Below are 19606 nucleotides of genomic sequence, written 5' to 3'. Positions count from 1 at the left end.
AAAGACAAGCAGCTTCTTATGTAACACAGAAAAACTCTATGGAGTTGGGAAGCTAACACAGTGGTTTGTACATCAGACTGTCATGCCTGCAGGTCAGAGGTGTGGGGACTGGAGGTCCCGGCTCCAATTCCCTGCACCGCCAGGTGCTGATAAATCTAATCAGACCCAAGTCAAGAACACACGCGATCCCCAGGGCTGTCCAAAAAGGTCCGTCCGACACGAGATGAAAGCGTTGACAGATCCACAACCAACGCTTTTCCCTTCAATTCATCTCCATACCAGTGCTCAGAACCACAGAAGCAACATCAACAAACTGCAGACTTAAGGGAAGAAAAAGTACTGCGGGGCTGGGGGCGGGGGGGAGCAGCCGGGGTCCGAGGAGCTCAGAACAACCCCGTCCTCGGAAGAAGCGGGCTGCTGGAAGACAGGCGATAGAGTTCACCATCTGTCGGGGCATTGTTCTTGCTCGATTTAAAAAAAAAATACCGGCCTCCTGCCTGCAGGCTTCTCCCGGCGCCGCTCTTCATTTGTTATTGCATAACTCCGGGTTAAAAAAAAAAAAAATTACACGGACAAGTATTTAGGAGGAGCCTGGAGAACTTTTCACCCTGAACCGCAGCGCGGGCCCTCCCGAGGGGAGCGCTCCGAAGAGGTGGCCACGCCCGGATGCTGGGCGCCAGCGGTGCAGGTCCCGGGGCCCCCGGGTCACATGCTCCCGAAGCCGCTCCGGCCGCCCCGAGGCCCCGCCGGGGCCGCGGAACGAGGCAGCGCAGCCTCACCTCCACGGCCTGGCCCAGCTCCAGGTCGAAGCCCACCACGCACACGCAGTGCAGCCAGGCGGAGAAGCCATCCCAACGCAGCAGGCCCCGATTGCGGCCCTCATCCTCCTCTTGCTCCTCCGGAGTGGCGCCCGCCGCCACCACCACCGCCGCCGCCGCGGGCGCCTCCGGTTCCTCCGCGGCCGCCACCGCCGCCTCGCCCAACTGCCCACGGGAGCTGGGCCCCAAGCCTGTCAGGCCCCGCGGATCCATCCGCCGCCCCAGGCTGTTCGCGCCCCCTCCGCTGCGGACCGCGCCGCAGCGAGCGCTCGTCTCTGCGCACGCGCGACCGCCATCCCCGCGGGGGACTGTCTCTGAGGGGTGGGGCCGTGGCCCACGTGATCCTGGGAGCTGCTCGGCGCGGAGAGCCAATGGCAGCGCGCGGCGGTGGGGAGTTGAAGCTGGCCCTGCACTGAACTGTGGAATACTTTCAGACAGAAATTGTGGGTCCTGCAGGCAGCTAAACCTGTTACAGCTCAGCTTCTATGCCTGAGGCAATAGAGGCCACAGGTTCTATCCCTATTACCACTTTAAAAAAACCGATTTACCCCATACAAGCTTGTAAATTAAGTCCCTCATTAAAAAAAAATTAAAAAATAAAAAACAGTGCTCTGGTGTCTTTCTCTTCTTTCTCTCATTCAATAAGCCAGTAAGCTTTTTTTTTTTAAGACTGCAATGGTGTAACTGTTTGACCCGCCCATTCACAGTCTTATTTCCAGAGAAAGAATTGTGCTTGGGGGCCAGGTGGTGGCACACCTGACTGAGTACATGTTACAGTGCTCAACAAACTGCACAAGGAAAGCTTCATGAGCTGCTTAGCTGTGCTGCAGGACTTTCTCTCTCTCTCTGTCCCTCTCTCCCTCCCTCCCTCTCTCCCTCTTTCACTTTCTCTTTCTCCCTATCTCTTCTTTCCATCTCAGTTTCTACCAACAAGTGATAAATAAATAAAATTTTAAAGAATTATGTTTGTAACCACATGATTAATAATAACAAAGTATGCTTACATTATTAAAACATACCAATAAAGGTTACAGTTCGTGAACACAGTCTTTGCCAGAGGAGATAGTACCTTATTAATGTGGTCTCATTGAATCTTCACAGCATGGTTAGTAAGGAATTGACATTCTTTCTCTTTATATTTATAGATAAAGAAGCTGAGGTTCTGAAGGATTGCATTACTAGTCCAGCAAGTATTACAACTTTGATCAGGTTTACAGTTCACTCGGGGCAGTCTGCTGATTCAGACTTGTACCTTCACTGAGCTGTACTCTCTCCACTCCCATCTTTCTTTCCCTGGTGCCTGTGACTCATCCAACACACATAATCTCTCCAGGCCTGTCTGGACACCATGTTGGCTTCCAAACCGAACTATGGATCGATCACTTTGTCAGCAAAATCCTAGTGACAGGCAGCTTTGTATTCTTCAGGACAAACACTGTTCTGGCCACTCAGGAGACACTTGGTCCCATGAACTGCTACGGATTATTGATCCAACATGATGCTACTAAGATTTATACAACAGCTACCTTTTGCTGAGTATGAACCTCACAGTAAAAGCAAATAAATACAATCATGGGAGTCAGGCGGTAGCGCAGCAGGGTAAGCGCACGTGGCACGAAGCACAAGGACCAGAGTAAGGTTCCTGGTTGGAGCCTCCAGCTCCCCACCAGCAGGGGAGTCACTTCACAGGTGGTGAAGCAGGTCTGCAGGTGTCTATCTTTCTCTCCTCATTCTGTCTTCCCCTCCTCTCTCAATTTCTCTCTGTCTTATCCAACAACATCAGCAGCAACAACAACAATGGGAAAAAGATGGCTGCGAGGGAAAAAAAAAAGAAAAGAAACATAATCATACCCAGATCGGCAAATGGGTAAAAATAAATAAATAAATAATTCACATTTTTTGGGATCTGCTGTGACCTCTTGTACACATGATTGCACTGCTTTCAGGGAATTTTTTTTAACCTGTGTCCTCATGAATGGTAGGTAAATAGTAAATTATGTAATTTTATCACTTCCTGGCCAAATTTTTCATTTAGATAGTATAACAGAGAGAGGCAGAGTGACAACAAAACATCAGAGCCTCCTGCATTATTACCATATGGTGCCCAGATTTAAACTTGGGCCACATGCAACCCTACATAATGAGCTACCTCTCTAGTCCTAAGCATATTTTTTATAAAAAGAACAAGAAGAGGAAGAAGAAGAAGAAGAAGAAGAATATTGTTCATGTTTTTGCACACATAATCTTTTCTAATCCTGTAAAGAGTTCAAAAAGGCAGATCCTATTATTATTCCCACTTTATAGACAAGAACCCTGAGACTCCTAAGGATTTTGTAGCACTGCCCAATAAAATGTACTCTACTGGACAAACATTGTCCTCACATCTTTAGGATGTTTATTTAGAGCATTAGTATCCCCTTTTTATTATTAATTTCACCTGTTTATTTTTATTGGCAGAATTAATAATATACAGTATATACAGTTGTTGGTACATGTGTAAAATTTCTCAGTTTTCTGCAAAACACTCTTGTACCCAGCCTAGGTCTTACCTCTACCATCATGCTCCGGGACTTGAAAGTCTCCACACACATACGTGTGAGTCCTTTACTTTGGTATAGTACATAAAACCCAGCCCAAATTCTTATTTCTCAACTTCTGTCCATGAATGAGTACAGGAATTGAACCTGGGACTTGGAGCTCCAGTGACACAGTCGGTTAGCACATGGTACTTATACAACCTGGGACTTGGAGCCTCAGGCTTGAGAGTCCCTTTGCATAACCAGTCTGCTATCTAACCTCCCTTCTGATCATCCCATATTCATCCTTCTATTTCTGGCTTATCTCACTTAACATGATTCCTTCAAGCTCCATACAAGATGAGGTAAAGGTGAATTCATCATTCTTAATAGCTGAGTATCATATATCTATATCTATCTATCTATCTATCTAGATAGATAGATAGATAGATAGATATAGATATATTCATAGCAACTCATCTGTTGTTAGACACCTAGGTTTTTTCTTCCACCACTTTCTTTGGTTATTACAAATTGTGCTGTTGAACATAGGTATACACAGATCTTTTTATTTATTTTTTAAATTAATTAATTAATTTTCCCTTTGGTTGACCTTGTTATTTTTTATTGTTGTTGTAGTAGTTATTATTGTTGTTGTTATTGGTGTCGTCATTGTTGTTGGATAGGACAGATAGAAATAGAGAGAGGAGGGGAAAACAGAGAGGGGAGAGAAAGATAGACACCTGCAGACCTGCTTCACCTCCTGTGAATCAAATGCCCTGCTGGTGGGGAGCCAGGGGCTTGAACCGGTATCCTTACGCAGGTCCTTGAGTTTCGTGCCACATACACTTAACCCGCTGTGCTACCTTCAGACTCCCTACACAGATCTTTTTTGGATAGGTGTGTGTGATTCCTTAGTATATATCTCCAGAAGAGGGTTTACAAGGTCATGGGATAGGTCTATTTCTAGCTTTCTGAGAGTTCTCCAGACTGCTCCCCATAGCAGTTGGACCAACTTATATTCCCATGAGCAGTGCAGGAGAGCTTCCTTGCCTTCACAAGTTCTCTAGCATTAGTTGTTACAATACATTTTGATGTATGGCATTCTCACAGGAATAAAGTGGTATCTCATTGTTGTCCTTATATACATTTCTCTGATTCAGCAGTTTTTCATATGCCTGTTGTCCTTTTAGATCTCTTATCTGGTGAATATTCTGTTCATATCTTCTCCCCAATTTTGGATGGAGTCATTTTGTTGTAGTTGTTGCTGCTGCTGCTGCTGCTGAGTTTGGTGAGTTCTTTATATATTTTGATTATTAACCTTTTGTCTGATGTGTAGCATGTAAAGATCTTCTCCCATTCTGTAATGAGTTTGTTTGGGTGGTGGTTTCTTTTGCTGTGTAGGAACTTTTCAATTAGATGTAGCCCAGTGCTATTTATTTATTAATGATAGAGATATGAGGAAAGAAAGAAAAAGAACCAGACATCACTTTGGTACATGCACTGCCAGGGATCAAACTTGAGACCTCATGCTTGACAGTCTAATACTTTATCCACTGCACCACCTCCCTGACCACTTATTGTCATTTTTCTTTTCATTTTTTTATTGGAAGATTAATGGTTTACAGTCAACAGTAAAATACAATGGTTTGTACATGCATAAAATTTCCCAGTTTTCCATATAACAATACAACCCTTACTAGGTCCTCCTTCACCATCATGTTGATTGTCATTTTTTAATATGATGTTTAGGAACAAATACTAGCAGGGAGAAGAGAGAAGGAAAAACACCAAAGCACCTTTCTACCATTTTCTGTTCATAGTACGTCCACATAATTCCAGGGATTAAACACAGGGCCTCAGAAATGATAACTGGTGAGTCACTACCTGGGCCCTTGATTATCAATTTTATTTTATTATTTTATTTTTAAAACATTTTAGATAAACATAGAAAATCAGAGAGAGAGAAGAGAGAGAGAGAGAACCACAGCACTGAAACTTTCTTCAGAGTCCAGAGTGTTAACTGTTACACAATGGAACCTCTGAAGCTTTCTTCAATGTGGTGGGAACAGGGCTAAATCTGGGCTAAGCACAGTGAACTATCCAAATGAGCCCTGATTATCAGTTTTAATGTAGTCTGCAGTTAATATTTGCATGGGATCTAGGGAGGAAAGCACTAATGCTTCCTTTCTTTTTAGTGTTCTGTCACTAGAACCTTCCAATATGAATGGATCTTGAAATAGGTCATCTCTTCAGACCTCCTAAACTCCTTATGAATGTCCTCATACACATTAGTCAGCCTCTTTCCTAACATACCTTGTGAAAGAAAAGGCACTGTTCTGTAAAACTTATTTTCTAGAAGTTCAGAAAGATGAGAAAGATTATTTGGTGAAGAAAAGATTATGCATTTTTCAATATACTCCCATGATGTAAGTCATGCGAGTTTAGATTACACATACAAAAGTCCAACTAAATAAGAACCCTTGAATCACTGAAAATTGTTATCCCACATCCTTCTGTTCCTTAAACTGGTTCTCAGAAGATGGAGTTTCTAGTCCATTCATCATCCGCCTGCCCGACTTGGGCAAGTTCCAACTTGTCGACACCACTCCTACAATGTGACTCTCAGGAGGAAACCCCATCCCCCAGGTGTGACCTGACCACTGCCATGCACCATGCATGCTGGGACTATTACATTACTTATCCCAGCCACCAGTCTTCTCTTAATGCTTGCTCAGATCACATTTGCTTGTTTTGGCAGCCAGGTGACATCACTGACTCAGGTGGCATTTATTGTCACTACAGTCTTGAGGTATTATTTATTTATTTATTTATTTATTTATTTATTTTTCTTTCCATGTGAAGAACAGTTAAGTCAGGCCAGGTTGTTTCAGCCAAGAGTATGACTAGATCCATGATTGCTCTGGTCTTCTAATATTGCCAACAGTAATGAGCACAGGATTAAATGCATTTCAATCTTCCCTATTCATCACTAACCAGACTCCTGGCATCTCAGCAATTTTCATAGTTTAAAAACAAAGGAGAAGGAAAACAGAAAAAAGAAACAGTGAGCTTTAAAAAATAGTGTGAATTTCCATGTCAAGTTTTGGGGCTTAGTTTTACCCAAAGGTCCCGAGGAGAGTTCATATGCACCTAAATATCTACCTACTTGGACAAGGCAGAGGAAATTCCTTTAGCCCTTGTGCATCTGCTGGGGCAAGACTGTACTTATGATAGCAAAACAAAATACAAGAGAACCACTTAGAAGCTCAAGTACCTGTGTTACTGAACTAACAGCAACAGGCCTGAAGGAAGGATCTAATCCAGGAATGGAGAACATTCAGTCTGCAGACTGTACAGAAAGCATTAAAAAAAAAGAAAAACTAAATGAAAAGAAATCATTTGATTTGGTCCTGCCAAGGCAACCACATCCAGACCTCCAAATTCAATACACCTTGGACTTTTATTCATAGCAACATTGAGTGCTAAATTTTTTAAAGAATTTATTTATTTATTCATGAGAAAGATAGGAGAGAGAGAAGGAACCAGACATCATTCTAGTACACATGCTGCCAGGGATTGAACTCAGGACCTCATGGTTGAGAATCCAATGCTTTATCCACTGCACCACCTCCCAGACCACAGGTGCTAAGTTTTTAAGTTGATAACTGTGTATGACTCGTGGTGAGTGATGTAACTATCCAAATGACCCTTGGCAGAAAAAGGTCCCCTATCTTTAATCTAGGCAATGACAATAATAAAACACATTGCTAGAATAGTCTATTTTAAAAAACATTTTATTTATTTATTTATTTTTAATTTTTAAATGAAAGGTAGATAGATCACAGCACTGTTCAGTTCTGGCTTATGGTGGTGCTGGACATTGAACCTGGGACCTCAGATATGAAAGTCTTGCATAACCATTATGTTGTCTCCCCAGCTCCTTTCTATTGTTTTTATGATTTACTTATTAATTATACACAGATAGGAGAGAGAGAACCAGAATATCACCCTTGCAATGTGTCAAGAATCAAACTCAGCCTCATCTTTGAGAGTCCAGTGCTTTATCCACTGCATCACTAACCGAGCCACAGGTAGACACTTTGTAAATAATGTTTGTGAAAACGTTAAAAAGCATCCTCTCTTCCTCTCTGTCTCTCTGTCTCTCTCTCTCTCTCGGTATCTCTCTTTCAGTAAAAGTAAATAAAATATATTTTTTAAACTTTATAAAGAACTTTGTCTTCACAGCTTACATTCTGAATATTTATACAGTGCCTGGCAAAGGACAGTCACTTAGTAAATATTTATTTATTTTTATTTTAAATGTTTATTCCCTTTTGTTGCTCTTGTTTTATTATTGTAGTTCTTATTGTTGTTGTTATTGATGCCATCATTGTTGGATAGGACAGAGAGAAATGGAGAGAAGAGGGGAAGACAGAGAAGGGGAACGAAAGACAGACACCTGCAGACCTGTTTCACCATTTGTGAAGTGACTCCCCTGCAGGTGGGGATCCAGGGGCTCGAACCTGGATCCTTACATCCTTGTGCTTTGCACCGTGTGCGCTTAACCTGCTGTGCTACCACCCGACTCCCCACTTAATAAATATTTAATGAATGAGTTGATACACACACACACACACACACACACACACACACCTCTAACTGCTGTTTCCCTACTTTACAGAGAAGATTCTTTCATTGTTCATTGTGTGAACACATAAAAAAGTCAACACAGAACATAATTCACTCCTAGCTTATGAAAACTTTGTAAGCATAGTAACACCTCATTTATTTGGAAGTTACTTTCTCAAGTGTCTGACCTAATAAGACTGGTAGTCAAAACGCAAAATAGAAAAAATAACAAAGTTTCCTCTTAGATGGTGTTGCCTAAATTTACATATAGTTCTAACAGATATGTTTCTCAAGTTTCAGAAACTAAACAACTCATAAGAAGAATGAAGATACTGCTTGAGGCTGCTCATGAAAGGAACAGAAAACAAAATGGAAAGAACATGGGAAAAACGAGTCAGAGAAAGGTTACAAGGATTCACAATAAACTGTTAGCTGTGGTTACTTCATGGAAAATAGGACTGATGAGAAAGAGAAGTGCTGAGGCACGAAATTAGGGAACTTTGCATTTTCTTTCAGACAGTACTGTGCTGCTTTAGTTACAGAACATATGCATTGCTTTTGTAACTGAGATATACCTACAGGGGAGTTGGGCGGTAGTGCAGCGGATTAAGCAGGTGGCACAAGGACCAGTTTAAGGATCTCGGTTTGAGCCTCCTTAAGGATCCCAGTTTGAGCAACAGGCTCCCCAGGGGAGTCGCTTCACAGGCAGTGAAGCAGGTCTGCAGGTGTCAATCTTTCTCTCCTCCTCTGTTTTCCCCTCCTCTCTCCATTTCTTTCTGTCCTATCCAACAATGACGACATCAGTAACAACAATAATAACTACAACAACAATAAAAACAAACAAACAAGGGCAACAAAAAGGGAAAATAAATTTGTAATAGCCAAAACCTGGAAGCAACACAGGTGCCCAACAACAGATGAGTGGCTGAGCAAGTTGTGGTATATATACACAATGGAAAACTACTCAGCTATTGAAAATGGTGAATTCACCGTTTTTAGCTCATCTTGGATGAAGCTTAAAGAAATCATGTTAAGTGAGATAAGTCAGAAACAGAAGGATGAATATGGGATGAATCTCACTCACAGGCAGAAGTTGAAAAACAAGATCAGAAGAGAAAACACAAGTAGAACCTGAGTTGGTGTATTGCACCAAAGTAAAAGACTCTGGGGTGGGTGGGGTGAAAGTACAGGTCCTAGAAAAGGATGACAGAGGACCTAGTGGGGATTATATTGTTATGTGGAAAATTGAGAAATTTTATGCATATACAAACTATTGTATTCACTGTCAAATCCCCCTGTCGTATGCTTTGCATTGGTTTGTTCTAGCCCTCCCCCGCCAAGAGAGTTGGATCAGTCCAGTTGATTTCGCGGCCCGCTTGGCCCCGCCCCAAGGAACCCCAGGAGAGGGTTCCTGAGTTCCTGAGTGCCAGAGTTCCAGAGTGACAGAGTTCCTGGGTTCCTGAGTTCGATAGTTTCAGGGTTACAGAGTAAGAGAGAGTTCCACAGTGTGCCAGAGTTTCAGGGGGTTCCCGAGTACGAGAGTTCCAGAGTAAGGAACCCCGAGAGAGGGTTCCTGAGTTCGAGAGTGCCAGAGTTTCAGAGGGTTCCCCAGTATGAGAGTTCCAGAGTTCCAGAGTTGGAGAGTTCCTGAGTTCAAGAGTGTGCTTGCGCCGCCGCAAAGAGACAGCAGAGTTCTGTTTGGTGATTAGTTTGTCTTAGTTTGTGAATCGTTGTTCCTGAATAAAGAAATACAGCTTCCCTGCCCAGCCGTTGTCTCTGCGTCTCTGTTCACCACCGCGAAGCCAACCCGGCCGGCAAGAGCCTACGAAATTTTAACAACATCCCCCAATAAAGAAATTTTAAAAAAGAAAGAAAAATGAGCAAAAAAAAGATATACCTACAGGCTAGTAGAGGTGCTTAGAATAGTGAAAACCACGTAAATGTTTAACAATAGGGAACTGACTGAAAAATAACCACATATCTAGTTTAATAGATTACTGTGTACTCATTTAAAATGTCAAAAAAGAGGGAGTTGAGTGGTAGCGTAGCGGGTTAAGCCTCATATGGCACGAAGCCCAAGGACTGCCTTAAGGATCCTCCTTTGACCTCCTGGCTCCCCACCTGCAGGGGAGTTGCTTCACAGATGGTGAAGCAAGTATTCAGTTTCTATCTTTCTCTCCTCCTCTCTGTCTTCCCCTCCTCACTCAATTTCTCTCTGTCCTGTCCAACAATGATATCAGTAACAACAACAATAATAACTACAACAATAAAACAACAAGGGCAACAAAAGGAAATAAATAAATAAATTTTAAAATAATTTAAACAAGGACAACAAAAGGGAATAGAAAAATAAATATAAAAAACAAAAAAAATTAAAAAAATAAAATGTCAAAAAGAATAATTTGTGGCAGGAAAATGTTAAATGTTCAAAGTATATATTTGACATAGAAAAATATTGGTTACAAAACAAAACATTGGGATACACCCAACTGAGCACACACACTACCATGCTCAAGGACCTAGGTTTGAACCTCTGCTCCTACTTGCAGCCGGGAGTGGGGAAGGAGGGTGCTTCACAAGCAGTGAAGCAGGTCTGCAGCTATGAGCTATGATCAGCTCTAGTTCATGATGGTACAGGGGATTGAACCTGGGTCTTTGGAGCCTCAGGCATGAGAGTCTCTTTGCATAACCATTATGCTATCTCTCTCTCTCTATTTCTCTCTCTCTCTCTCAAGATTTCATGTGTTTACTAATGAGAAAGTCCGGAGGAGAGAGAGAAAAAACCAGACATCGCTCTGGCACATGTGCTGCTGGGGATTAAACTCGGGACTTCATGTTTGAGACTCCAGTGCTTTATCCACTGTACCATCTCCCAGACCACTCTCTTCCTCTTTAACACACCCTCTCCTCTCAAATTTCTATCAATTGTTCTATCAAATAAAATAGAAAAAAAAAAAAAAAAAGACTGTGGTAAGGGAGGTGGCGCAATGGATAAAGCTTTGGATTCTCAAGCGTGAGGTCCTAAATTCAATCCCTGGCAGCACATGTACCTGAGTGATATCTAATTCTCTCTCTCCTCCTATCTCTCTCATTAATAAATAAATAAAATCTTAAAAAAGATTGCTGAGAGTGGTGGATCTGTAGTGCCAACATTGAGCTGCAGTGATAAGCCTGATGGCAAAAAAAAAAAAAAAAAGACACACACCAATAATGAATGGGCTGGGAAATAGCATAAATGGTATGCAAACAACATTATGCCTGAGGGTTCTAGGGGTCTCAGGTTCAATCCACAGTACTACCATAAGCCAGAACTGAGCAGTGCTCTGGGAAACACACACACACACACACACACACACACACTCTGAATGATCCTGTTTTTACATGGATCTTGTTTTTACATTACTATATAAATATAATAATAAAGATGCCAAAGTGTCTTTGTAATAATAAAAACACCAACATCTATTAAGAATTTTTTCTGAAAGGATAGATTTTTTCCTACAAGGAAAATTAAACTTTATACATATTCAACTATTTAAAGCCCATGTAATAAAGAGCTTTTTCTATAACAAGAAAACAACTGAAGTAGAAAGAAAAGAAATAACAATGATTTCACTAATATACTTGTTATAATAAAAAGTACTATGCTACTTTGTTAGTTAATTTTTTTCATTCTTTTTTTTAAATTTACTTTAAATAGGAGACATAAACAAAACCATAGGATAAGAGGGGTACAACTCCACACAATTCCCACCACCAGATCTCCGTATCCCATCCCCTCCCCTGATAGCTTTTCTATTCTTTATCCCTCTGGGAGTATGGACCCAAGGTCATTGTGGGATGCAAAAGGTGGAAGATCTGGCTTTTATAATTGCTTCCCCGCTGAACACGGGCATTGACTGTTCGATCCATACTCCCAGCCTGCCTCTCCCTTTCCTAGTAGGGTGGGGCTCTAGGGAAGCAGAGCTCCAGGATATCGATGGGATCTTCTGTCCAGGGAAGTCTGGTTGGCATTCTAGCATCTGGAACCTGGTGGCTGAAAAAAAAAAAAAAGTGTTGGAGGGTCCTCCACACCACATGATTATCTCAATAGATGCAGAGAAAGCCTTTGACAAAATCCAACACCCATTCATGCTCAAAACACTACAAAAAATGGGAATAGATGGGAAATTCCTCAAAATAGTGGAGTCCATATATAGCAAACCTACAGCTAACATCATACTCAATGGACAGAAGCTGAAAGCATTCCCCCTCAGATCGGGGACTAGACAGGGCTGTCCATTATCACCACTACTCTTCAACATAGTATTGGAAGTTCTTGCCATAGCAATCAGGCAAGAGAAAGAAATCAAAGGAATACAGTTTGGAAGGGAAGAAGTCAAGCTCTCACTATTTGCGGATGATATGATAGTATACATAGAAAAACCTAAAGAATCCAACAGAAAACTACTGGAAGTTATTAGGCAATATAGCAAGGTGTCAGGCTACAAAAACACTAAATCTGAAGAAGATATCCAGAAATCACTCCCATTCACTGTTGCAGCAAAATCAATAAAATACCTAGGAATAAAGCTGACCAATGAAGTGAAAGACTTGTATACTGAAAACTATGAGTCACTCTTCAAGGAAATAGAAACTGATACCAAGAAATAGACATCCCATGCTCATGGATTGGAAGAACAAATATCATCAAAATGAATATTTTCCCCAGAGCCATATACAAGTTTAATGCAATACCCATCAAAGTTCCACCAAGCTTCTTTAAGAGAATAGAACAAAAACTACAATCATTTATCTTGAACCAGAAAACACCTAGAATCGCCAAAACATTCTTGAGGAAAAGAAACAGAAATGGAGGCATCACACTCCCAGATCTCAAACTATATTTTGAGATCATCATCAAAACAGCCTGGTACTGGAACAAAAATGGGCACACAGACCAGTGGAACAGAATTGAAGGCCCAGAACTAAACCCCCACACCTATGGACATCTAATCTTTGATAAGGGGGCCCAAAGTATAAATGGAGGAAGGAGGCTCTCTTCAATAAATGGTGTTGGGAAAACTGGGTCGAAACATGCAGAAGAATGAACCTGAACCACCTTATCTCACTAGAAACAAAAATCAACTCCAAATGGATCAATGACATGGATGTTAGCCCAGAAACTATTAAATACTTAGAGGAAAACATTGGTGGAACACTTTCCCACCTAAACAGCTAGTTAACTTTATGTATCAGTTTGGCCAAGCTATATAATGCCTGGATTTTTTATTTTTTGTCTCAGGGTAAATCATACCTTCTGCTTCACTTATATTTGATTTTAAGTGATGCTTAGATGAGACTTTGAACTTTAGACTTTAGAGTTGACATAGAATGAGTTCAGACTTCTGAGGTTGATAGGATTAAATAAATGTACAGTAAGTACTTACAGTAAATCAATAGTTTCTTAGAAACCATACTTTACATCAAATATAACTAAAACAGTGCCTTAATTACTATAGTGAAATGATGTTAAATGAAGCAGCTTTACTAGAGGACTTGCTTTACTTTGCTTACAAATAAAATAGGAGACATTGAATTAAGATAGTTCAGCAATGGAATATTATGAACTGAATGTTTGTGTCCTCCCCCTCCCTCCCCAGATTCACATATGGGACCCTCATGTGTCAGTGTTTGAAGCTGGGAGAGGAGAGGTGACACTCCATGATACGTTTAGCATCCTTAAGAAGAGATAGAGACCAGAGTGTGTCTTCCACACTGCTTGCACCTCAGTTTTTGCCATGCAAAGACTCGACAAGGAAGAGCCCATTTTCAAAGCAGGAAAAGAATATTCTACTGGGAGCTGAATCAGCTATGACCTTAATCTTGAGCTTTCCAGCCTCCAGAGCTATGAAATACAAATGTCTACGGTGTTTAAATCACATACTATAGGTGTTTGCTTGTTTGTTTGTTTTGGTTGACTTTCTGGGTCTGTACAGGTCCTGACTGACTTTTTCAGATAGAGTGAAACAGAGAGGCAGGAAGAGAGGGAAAGAAACCACAACACAGGGGAGTCGGGCAGTAGCACAGCAGGTTAAGCGCACATGGTGCAAAGTGCAAGGACTGGCGTAATGATCCAGGTTTGAGTCCCCGGCTCCCCACCTGCAGGTGGTGAAGCAGGTCTGCAGGTGTCTATCTTTCTCTCCCCATCTCTGTCTTCCCCTCCTCTCTCCATTTCTCTCTGTCCTATCCAGCAACAATGACATCAACAACAACAACAATAATAACTACAACAACAATAAAACAACAAGGGCAACAAAAAGGAATAAATAAATAAATATTAAAAAAAGAAAGAAAGAAAGAAAGAAACCACAACACAGAAGTTTCCTTCAATACAGTGAAGGCTGGACTCAAACTTGGGTTGTACACATGGCAAAACAGCACATTATCCAATTGGTAAAACAGTGAGAGCTAATTAAGGCAAGTATTCAATATCCACAACCCTTCTTGTCCTTATTAAAGCAACCTGGTTTAATCTGAGGCAAAATTTGAGAACAACTAAAAGATTATATTTCTCAGCCTTGAAAAAATATCTATGTGACCATATTAAGAGTAAGATAAATGCAAAAGCATTGACTGGAGCATCTGGTTGTACTCTTTAAAAAGCAAACCCAGTAAATCAATAAACACAGAAGTTCTTGATCTTTTGTACTTCTCTGCTTTTTTTCCCCATTGCCTACCTAGATCTGAAGGCCAAAATTCTGGCAGTTATATTAGGACCATAAAAATATCAAGAAACTCATATCTACTAAGTAGCGAACCAATGCCAGCAGCAACTGGCTTCTAGGACTTAAATTAACCCCTTTGTTTTATTGCACCAAAGTAAAGGACTCTGGGTGGGAAAGGCTTTCAGGTCCTGGTGCATGATGGTGGAAGAGGACCTAGGTGGGTGGTTATGGCGTTTAGCAGAAAACTAAGATATTTTTACACATGTAACAACAAATGCATTTACTTTTGACTATAAAAAATTAATCCCACCAATAAAAAATTTTTTAAATTAACCCTTATCATTTTAAGCCTCTGTAGACAGATTTGGTCATCTTCAGTCAAGCATAATTCATAACTGACATGAGAGAGCTTTTACATAAAGACTTTCACAGTGTACAAGGGCCAGTGAGGTAGCTATGTGGGTGGAGCACACTATGTTAGCGACCCAACAGAAGATATGAATGGAATTTTTATTTTTTATTATTTTTATTTATTTGTTTATTTATTATTGGATAGAGACAGAGAGAGATTGAGTAGGGAGAGGAAGATAGAAAAGGAGAGAGACAGAAAGACACCTGTAGAACTGTATCACCACTTGTGAAGCTTTCCTCCTAAAGGTGGGGACCAAAGCATTTAATCAGGTGCATCACTGCCTGGCACCTATGAATCGAATTTTATAGATGGTGCATCAATGCTTTGTTATCTCTCTGCTCCTAACTTTCAGTTAAAAAAAAATAGATTGAGAGGTGACTCAATGACAGAGAACAAAAAAGGATGACAGAGGACCTAGTGGGGGTTGTATTGTTATATGGAAAACTGAGAAATGTTATGCATGTACAAACTATTGTATTTACTTTCGATGTAAAACATTAATTCCACAATAAATAAATTAAAAAAAAATAAAAACCTAAGAAAAAAATGACAGAGAACATCTGTGAGGCCCTGGGTTCAATTCTTGTCACTGTGTAAAAGAAGCTACAATATACAAAGAACACTACACCAGAAAGTTCAAATGACAGATAAAAGTTTCAAATGAATTTGTGTTTAGGGTTGATATCTAATGTTGTTGTTATTGTTATTATTATTTGTTGCCAGGACTTCAAACCTGTGTGATTCTACTGCTTCTGTATCCCTCTTCTTTTTTTCTCTTTTTAAAGATTTTTATTTATTTATTAATGAGAAACATAGAAGGAGAGAGAAAGAGCCAGACATCACTCTGGTACATGTGCTGCCGGGGATTGAACTTAGGACCTCATGCTTGAGAGTCCAATGCCTCATCCACTGCATCACCTCCCAGACCACCTCTCCTTTTTTTTTTTTTTTTCTTTTCATCACTGGGATTTTGCCTCTCAAAGCCAACTTCTTTCAGATAAAAAAGGAAAAACTGGGGAGTCGGTGGTAGTGCAGCGGGTTAAGCGCAGGTGGCACAAGTGCAAGGACTGGCCTAAGGATTCCAGCTCAAGCCCCCAGCTCCCCACCTGCAGGGGAGTCAATTCACAGGCAGTGAAGCAGGGCTTCAGGTGTCTCTTTTTCTCTCCCCTCTCTGTATTCCCTTCCTCTCTCCATTTCTCTCCATCCTATCCAACAACGATGACATCAATAACAACAATAACCACAACAACAATAAAAAACAACAACAAGGGCAACAAAAGGGAAAATAAATTTTAAAAAAGGAAAAACTGAAAGAGAGAGAGAGAGAGATTCATAGCACCAAAGCTTCCCTCTATTCATGGAGGTGCAGTTTGAGCCTGGGCTGTTGTTTATATGGCAAAACAGACGCTTTCCCAGGTGAGTTATCATATTGACCCTGAACTCTTTTCTTTCTTTTTAAATTTAAGATATAGAAAGAGAAGGACCAACAGATAGACATAGGAGAGAAAAGGAGAGATACCACAGCACTGCTCCACTGCCCATGAAACACTGCCTTACCTGATGTTCCCATGTGGTGCCAGTTGTTTGACCAGGCCCTCACACATGGTACTGTGTGTGTGTTTTACCAGGTGAGCTATCTCCTCAGCCTTAACTATTTTGATAGAAAAGTAGGTTTTCAAAAAGCTTTATTTCATAGAACTAAAAGTTGTTTCCTTATGATACTCACTGCTCCTACTCACCCATCACCTCCGGGACTGTCATTTGGTTAAAAGTTCCCCATCTCCCACTGGAGAATCACCTCACTATCATTCGCAGGAGATTTGGGGAGAAAGTAAGCACTACCTTTGGACTGCAGCATGGGCACATAACTCAGGTCTTGTCAATCAGTGCCTCCTATTCACTGTGATGCGTACAGACATGACTAACAAAGCAACTCAATTCTGAGTCACTAGAACGATGCTGAAGAAAACATTGTCTCATACAATGACTGCTGAAAGCTAGATTCTCATTCTGCTTGTTGCTTTCTGTAGCCTAAGTGCCATAAATGAAGATCTGCCCCTAGGAGAGAGTTAACAGAAAAGGAAGGAAGGAAGGAAGGAAGGAAGGAAGGAAGGAAGAAAGAAAGAAAGAAAGAAAGAAAGAAAGAAAGAAAGAAAGAAAGAAAGAAATGAAGAAAGAAAGAGAGGAAGGAAGGAAAGATAAGAGAAGACTAAATCCATATGGCATTACTCATCCCTGGATTCAACCTGAACATTTTGGATGTCTAAGCCAAATAAATGTTCTTTTTTAATTAAAGCTAGTTAAGCTGGATCATCAAATGATCCACAGCCCTGATTAATAGTTACATGTAGGGGGCCTGGTGATAGCGTAATGGGTTAAGCACACATGGTGCAAGGACCAGAGTAAGGAACCCGGTTAGAGCCCCCGGCTCCCCACCTACAGGGGGGTTGCTTCACAGGCAGTGAAGCAGGTTTGCAGGTTTCTATCTTTCTCTCCCCCTCTCTATCTTCCCCTCCTCTCTCGATTTCTCTCTTTCCTATCCAACAACAACAACATCAATAACAACAACAATAATAACCACAACAACGATAAAACAACAAGGACAACAAAAAGGAGAAAAATAGCCTCTAGGAGCAGTGGATTTGTGGTGCAGGCACAAGCCCCAGTAATAACCCTGGAAGAAAAAAAATAAGAAAAATACTAAAATAAAGAAATAAGTAAGAAAAGAAGGGAAAACACAAAGCAGAACTTGGACAAGAGTTGGTATATTGCACCAAAGTAACCCTCTAGGGTGAGGGTTGTGGGGGAGGGTTCAGGTCCTGGAACATGGTGGCAGAGGAGCACCTAGTGAGGGCTGAATAGAAAAGTGGAAAACTGAGAAATGTTACACATGTGCAAACTATTGTATTTACTGTTGACTGTAAACCATTAATCCCCAATAAAAAAATTTTTTAAAGGGTTATGAATCAACCTGCTAATACCCATGTCCAGCAGAGAAGCAATTACTGAAGCCAGAATTCCTACCTTCTGCACTCCAAACAGAATTTTGGTTCTGAGGGGGAATGCTTTCAGTTTCTGTCCACTAAGTATGATGTTGGCTGTAGGTTTGCTATATATGGACTCCACTATCTTGAGGAATTTCCCATCTATTCCCATTTTTTGTAGTGTTTTGAGCATGAATGGGTGTTGGATTTTGTCAAAGGCTTTCTCTGCATCTATTGAGATAATCATGTGGTTTTGGTTTTGCTTTTATTGATGTGGTGAATGACATTGATTGATTTAAATATGTTGAATTAGCCTTGCATTCCTGGGATAAATCCCACTTGGTCATGATGAACAATCTTTTTGATACACTGCTGTATCTGGTTGGCCAGGATCTTGTTTTATATTTTGGCATCTATGTTCATCAGAGATATTGGTCTGTCATTTTCCTTTTTTCTTGTGTCCCTATCTGCTTTTGGTATCAGGGTGATAATTGGTTTCATAAAAGGTGGAAGGGAAGGGAGTGTTCCTCTTTCTTCGATCTTGTGGAAAAGCTTTAGAAGTATAGGTATTAACTGTTTACTGAAGGTTTTGTAGAATTCGTTTGTGAAGCCACCTGGTCCAGGTCTTTTGTTGTTGGGAAAATTCTTAATAACTGTTTCAATTTCTTTGTCTGTGATTGGTGCATTTAGGTTTTGTAGTTCCATATTTGGGAGCTACTCTCTTCCCTGATTCAGCTTTCTGGTCCTTCTGTCAACCATGACATCACCTCCCCAGACAATAATTAGGATCCACCTGCATATCAGATTTCAGGTTCAGGCAAAAACAAAACAAAAAACACTAGTATAGCCACAAGCCCTTTGGAATTTAACTAAAATATGCCCACTAGCTACCTACAAAATGGAGAGCCCCCCACCCCCAACTCTTCATCTGCACTATTCCAGCCTCTAGTTCCATGATTGGTCAACAACTTGTTTGGCTTTGTATGTTAACTCTCTTTTCAACCATCAGGTTCCAGATGTTAGCATGATGACAACCAGACTTCCCTGGATAGACAACCCCACCAATGTGTCCTGGAGCTCCGTGACCCCGGAGCCCCACCCTACTAGGGAAAGAGAGAAGCTGGCTAGGAGTATGGATTGACCTGTCAACACTCATGTTCAGCAGGGAAGCAGTTACAGAAGCCAGACCTTCTACCTTCTGCATCCCACAATGACCTTGGGTCCATACTCCCAGAGGGTTAAAGAATAGTAAAGCTGTCAGGGGAGGGGATGGGATACGGGGATCTGGTGGTGGGAATTGTGTGGAGTTGTACCCCTCTTAACCTACAGTGTAGTCAATGTTTCCTTTTTATAAAAGACAAAAAAAGAATTTTGGTTCATACTCTCAGAGGGGGAGAAATGTGACTAGAGAGCTCTGAAACTAAATTCTTTTTTTTTTTTTTTTTTTTTTGCCTTCAGGGTTATTGCTGGGGCTCAGTGGCTGCACTACAAATCCACTGCTCCTGGAGGTAATTTTTTCCCCTTTGTTGCCCTTGTT

The 19606-nt window shown here is 41.1% G+C and overlaps 1 protein-coding gene across 2 annotated transcripts in view; it reads right to left on the bottom strand.

The window, feature by feature from the left end:
• The window catches only part of DENND6A (DENN domain containing 6A), an 86468-nt gene extending 85292 nt beyond the window's left edge, over positions 1 to 1176 (bottom strand). For both annotated transcript variants that reach the window (XM_060203065.1, XM_060203066.1), the window contains exon 1: positions 780 to 1176. In XM_060203065.1, the coding sequence (XP_060059048.1) occupies positions 780 to 1031 (252 nt within the window). In that variant the 5' untranslated portion in view covers positions 1032 to 1176. The remainder of the gene's footprint in view (positions 1 to 779) is intronic.
• Positions 1177 to 19606: the final 18430 nt, after the last annotated feature.

This window comes from Erinaceus europaeus, chromosome 12 (assembly GCF_950295315.1).
Source record: "Erinaceus europaeus chromosome 12, mEriEur2.1, whole genome shotgun sequence".
NCBI classification, from domain to species: domain Eukaryota; kingdom Metazoa; phylum Chordata; class Mammalia; order Eulipotyphla; family Erinaceidae; genus Erinaceus; species Erinaceus europaeus.
The sequence above is the reverse complement of the archived record's forward strand: the minus strand, read 5'-3'. Positions and strand labels throughout refer to the sequence as shown.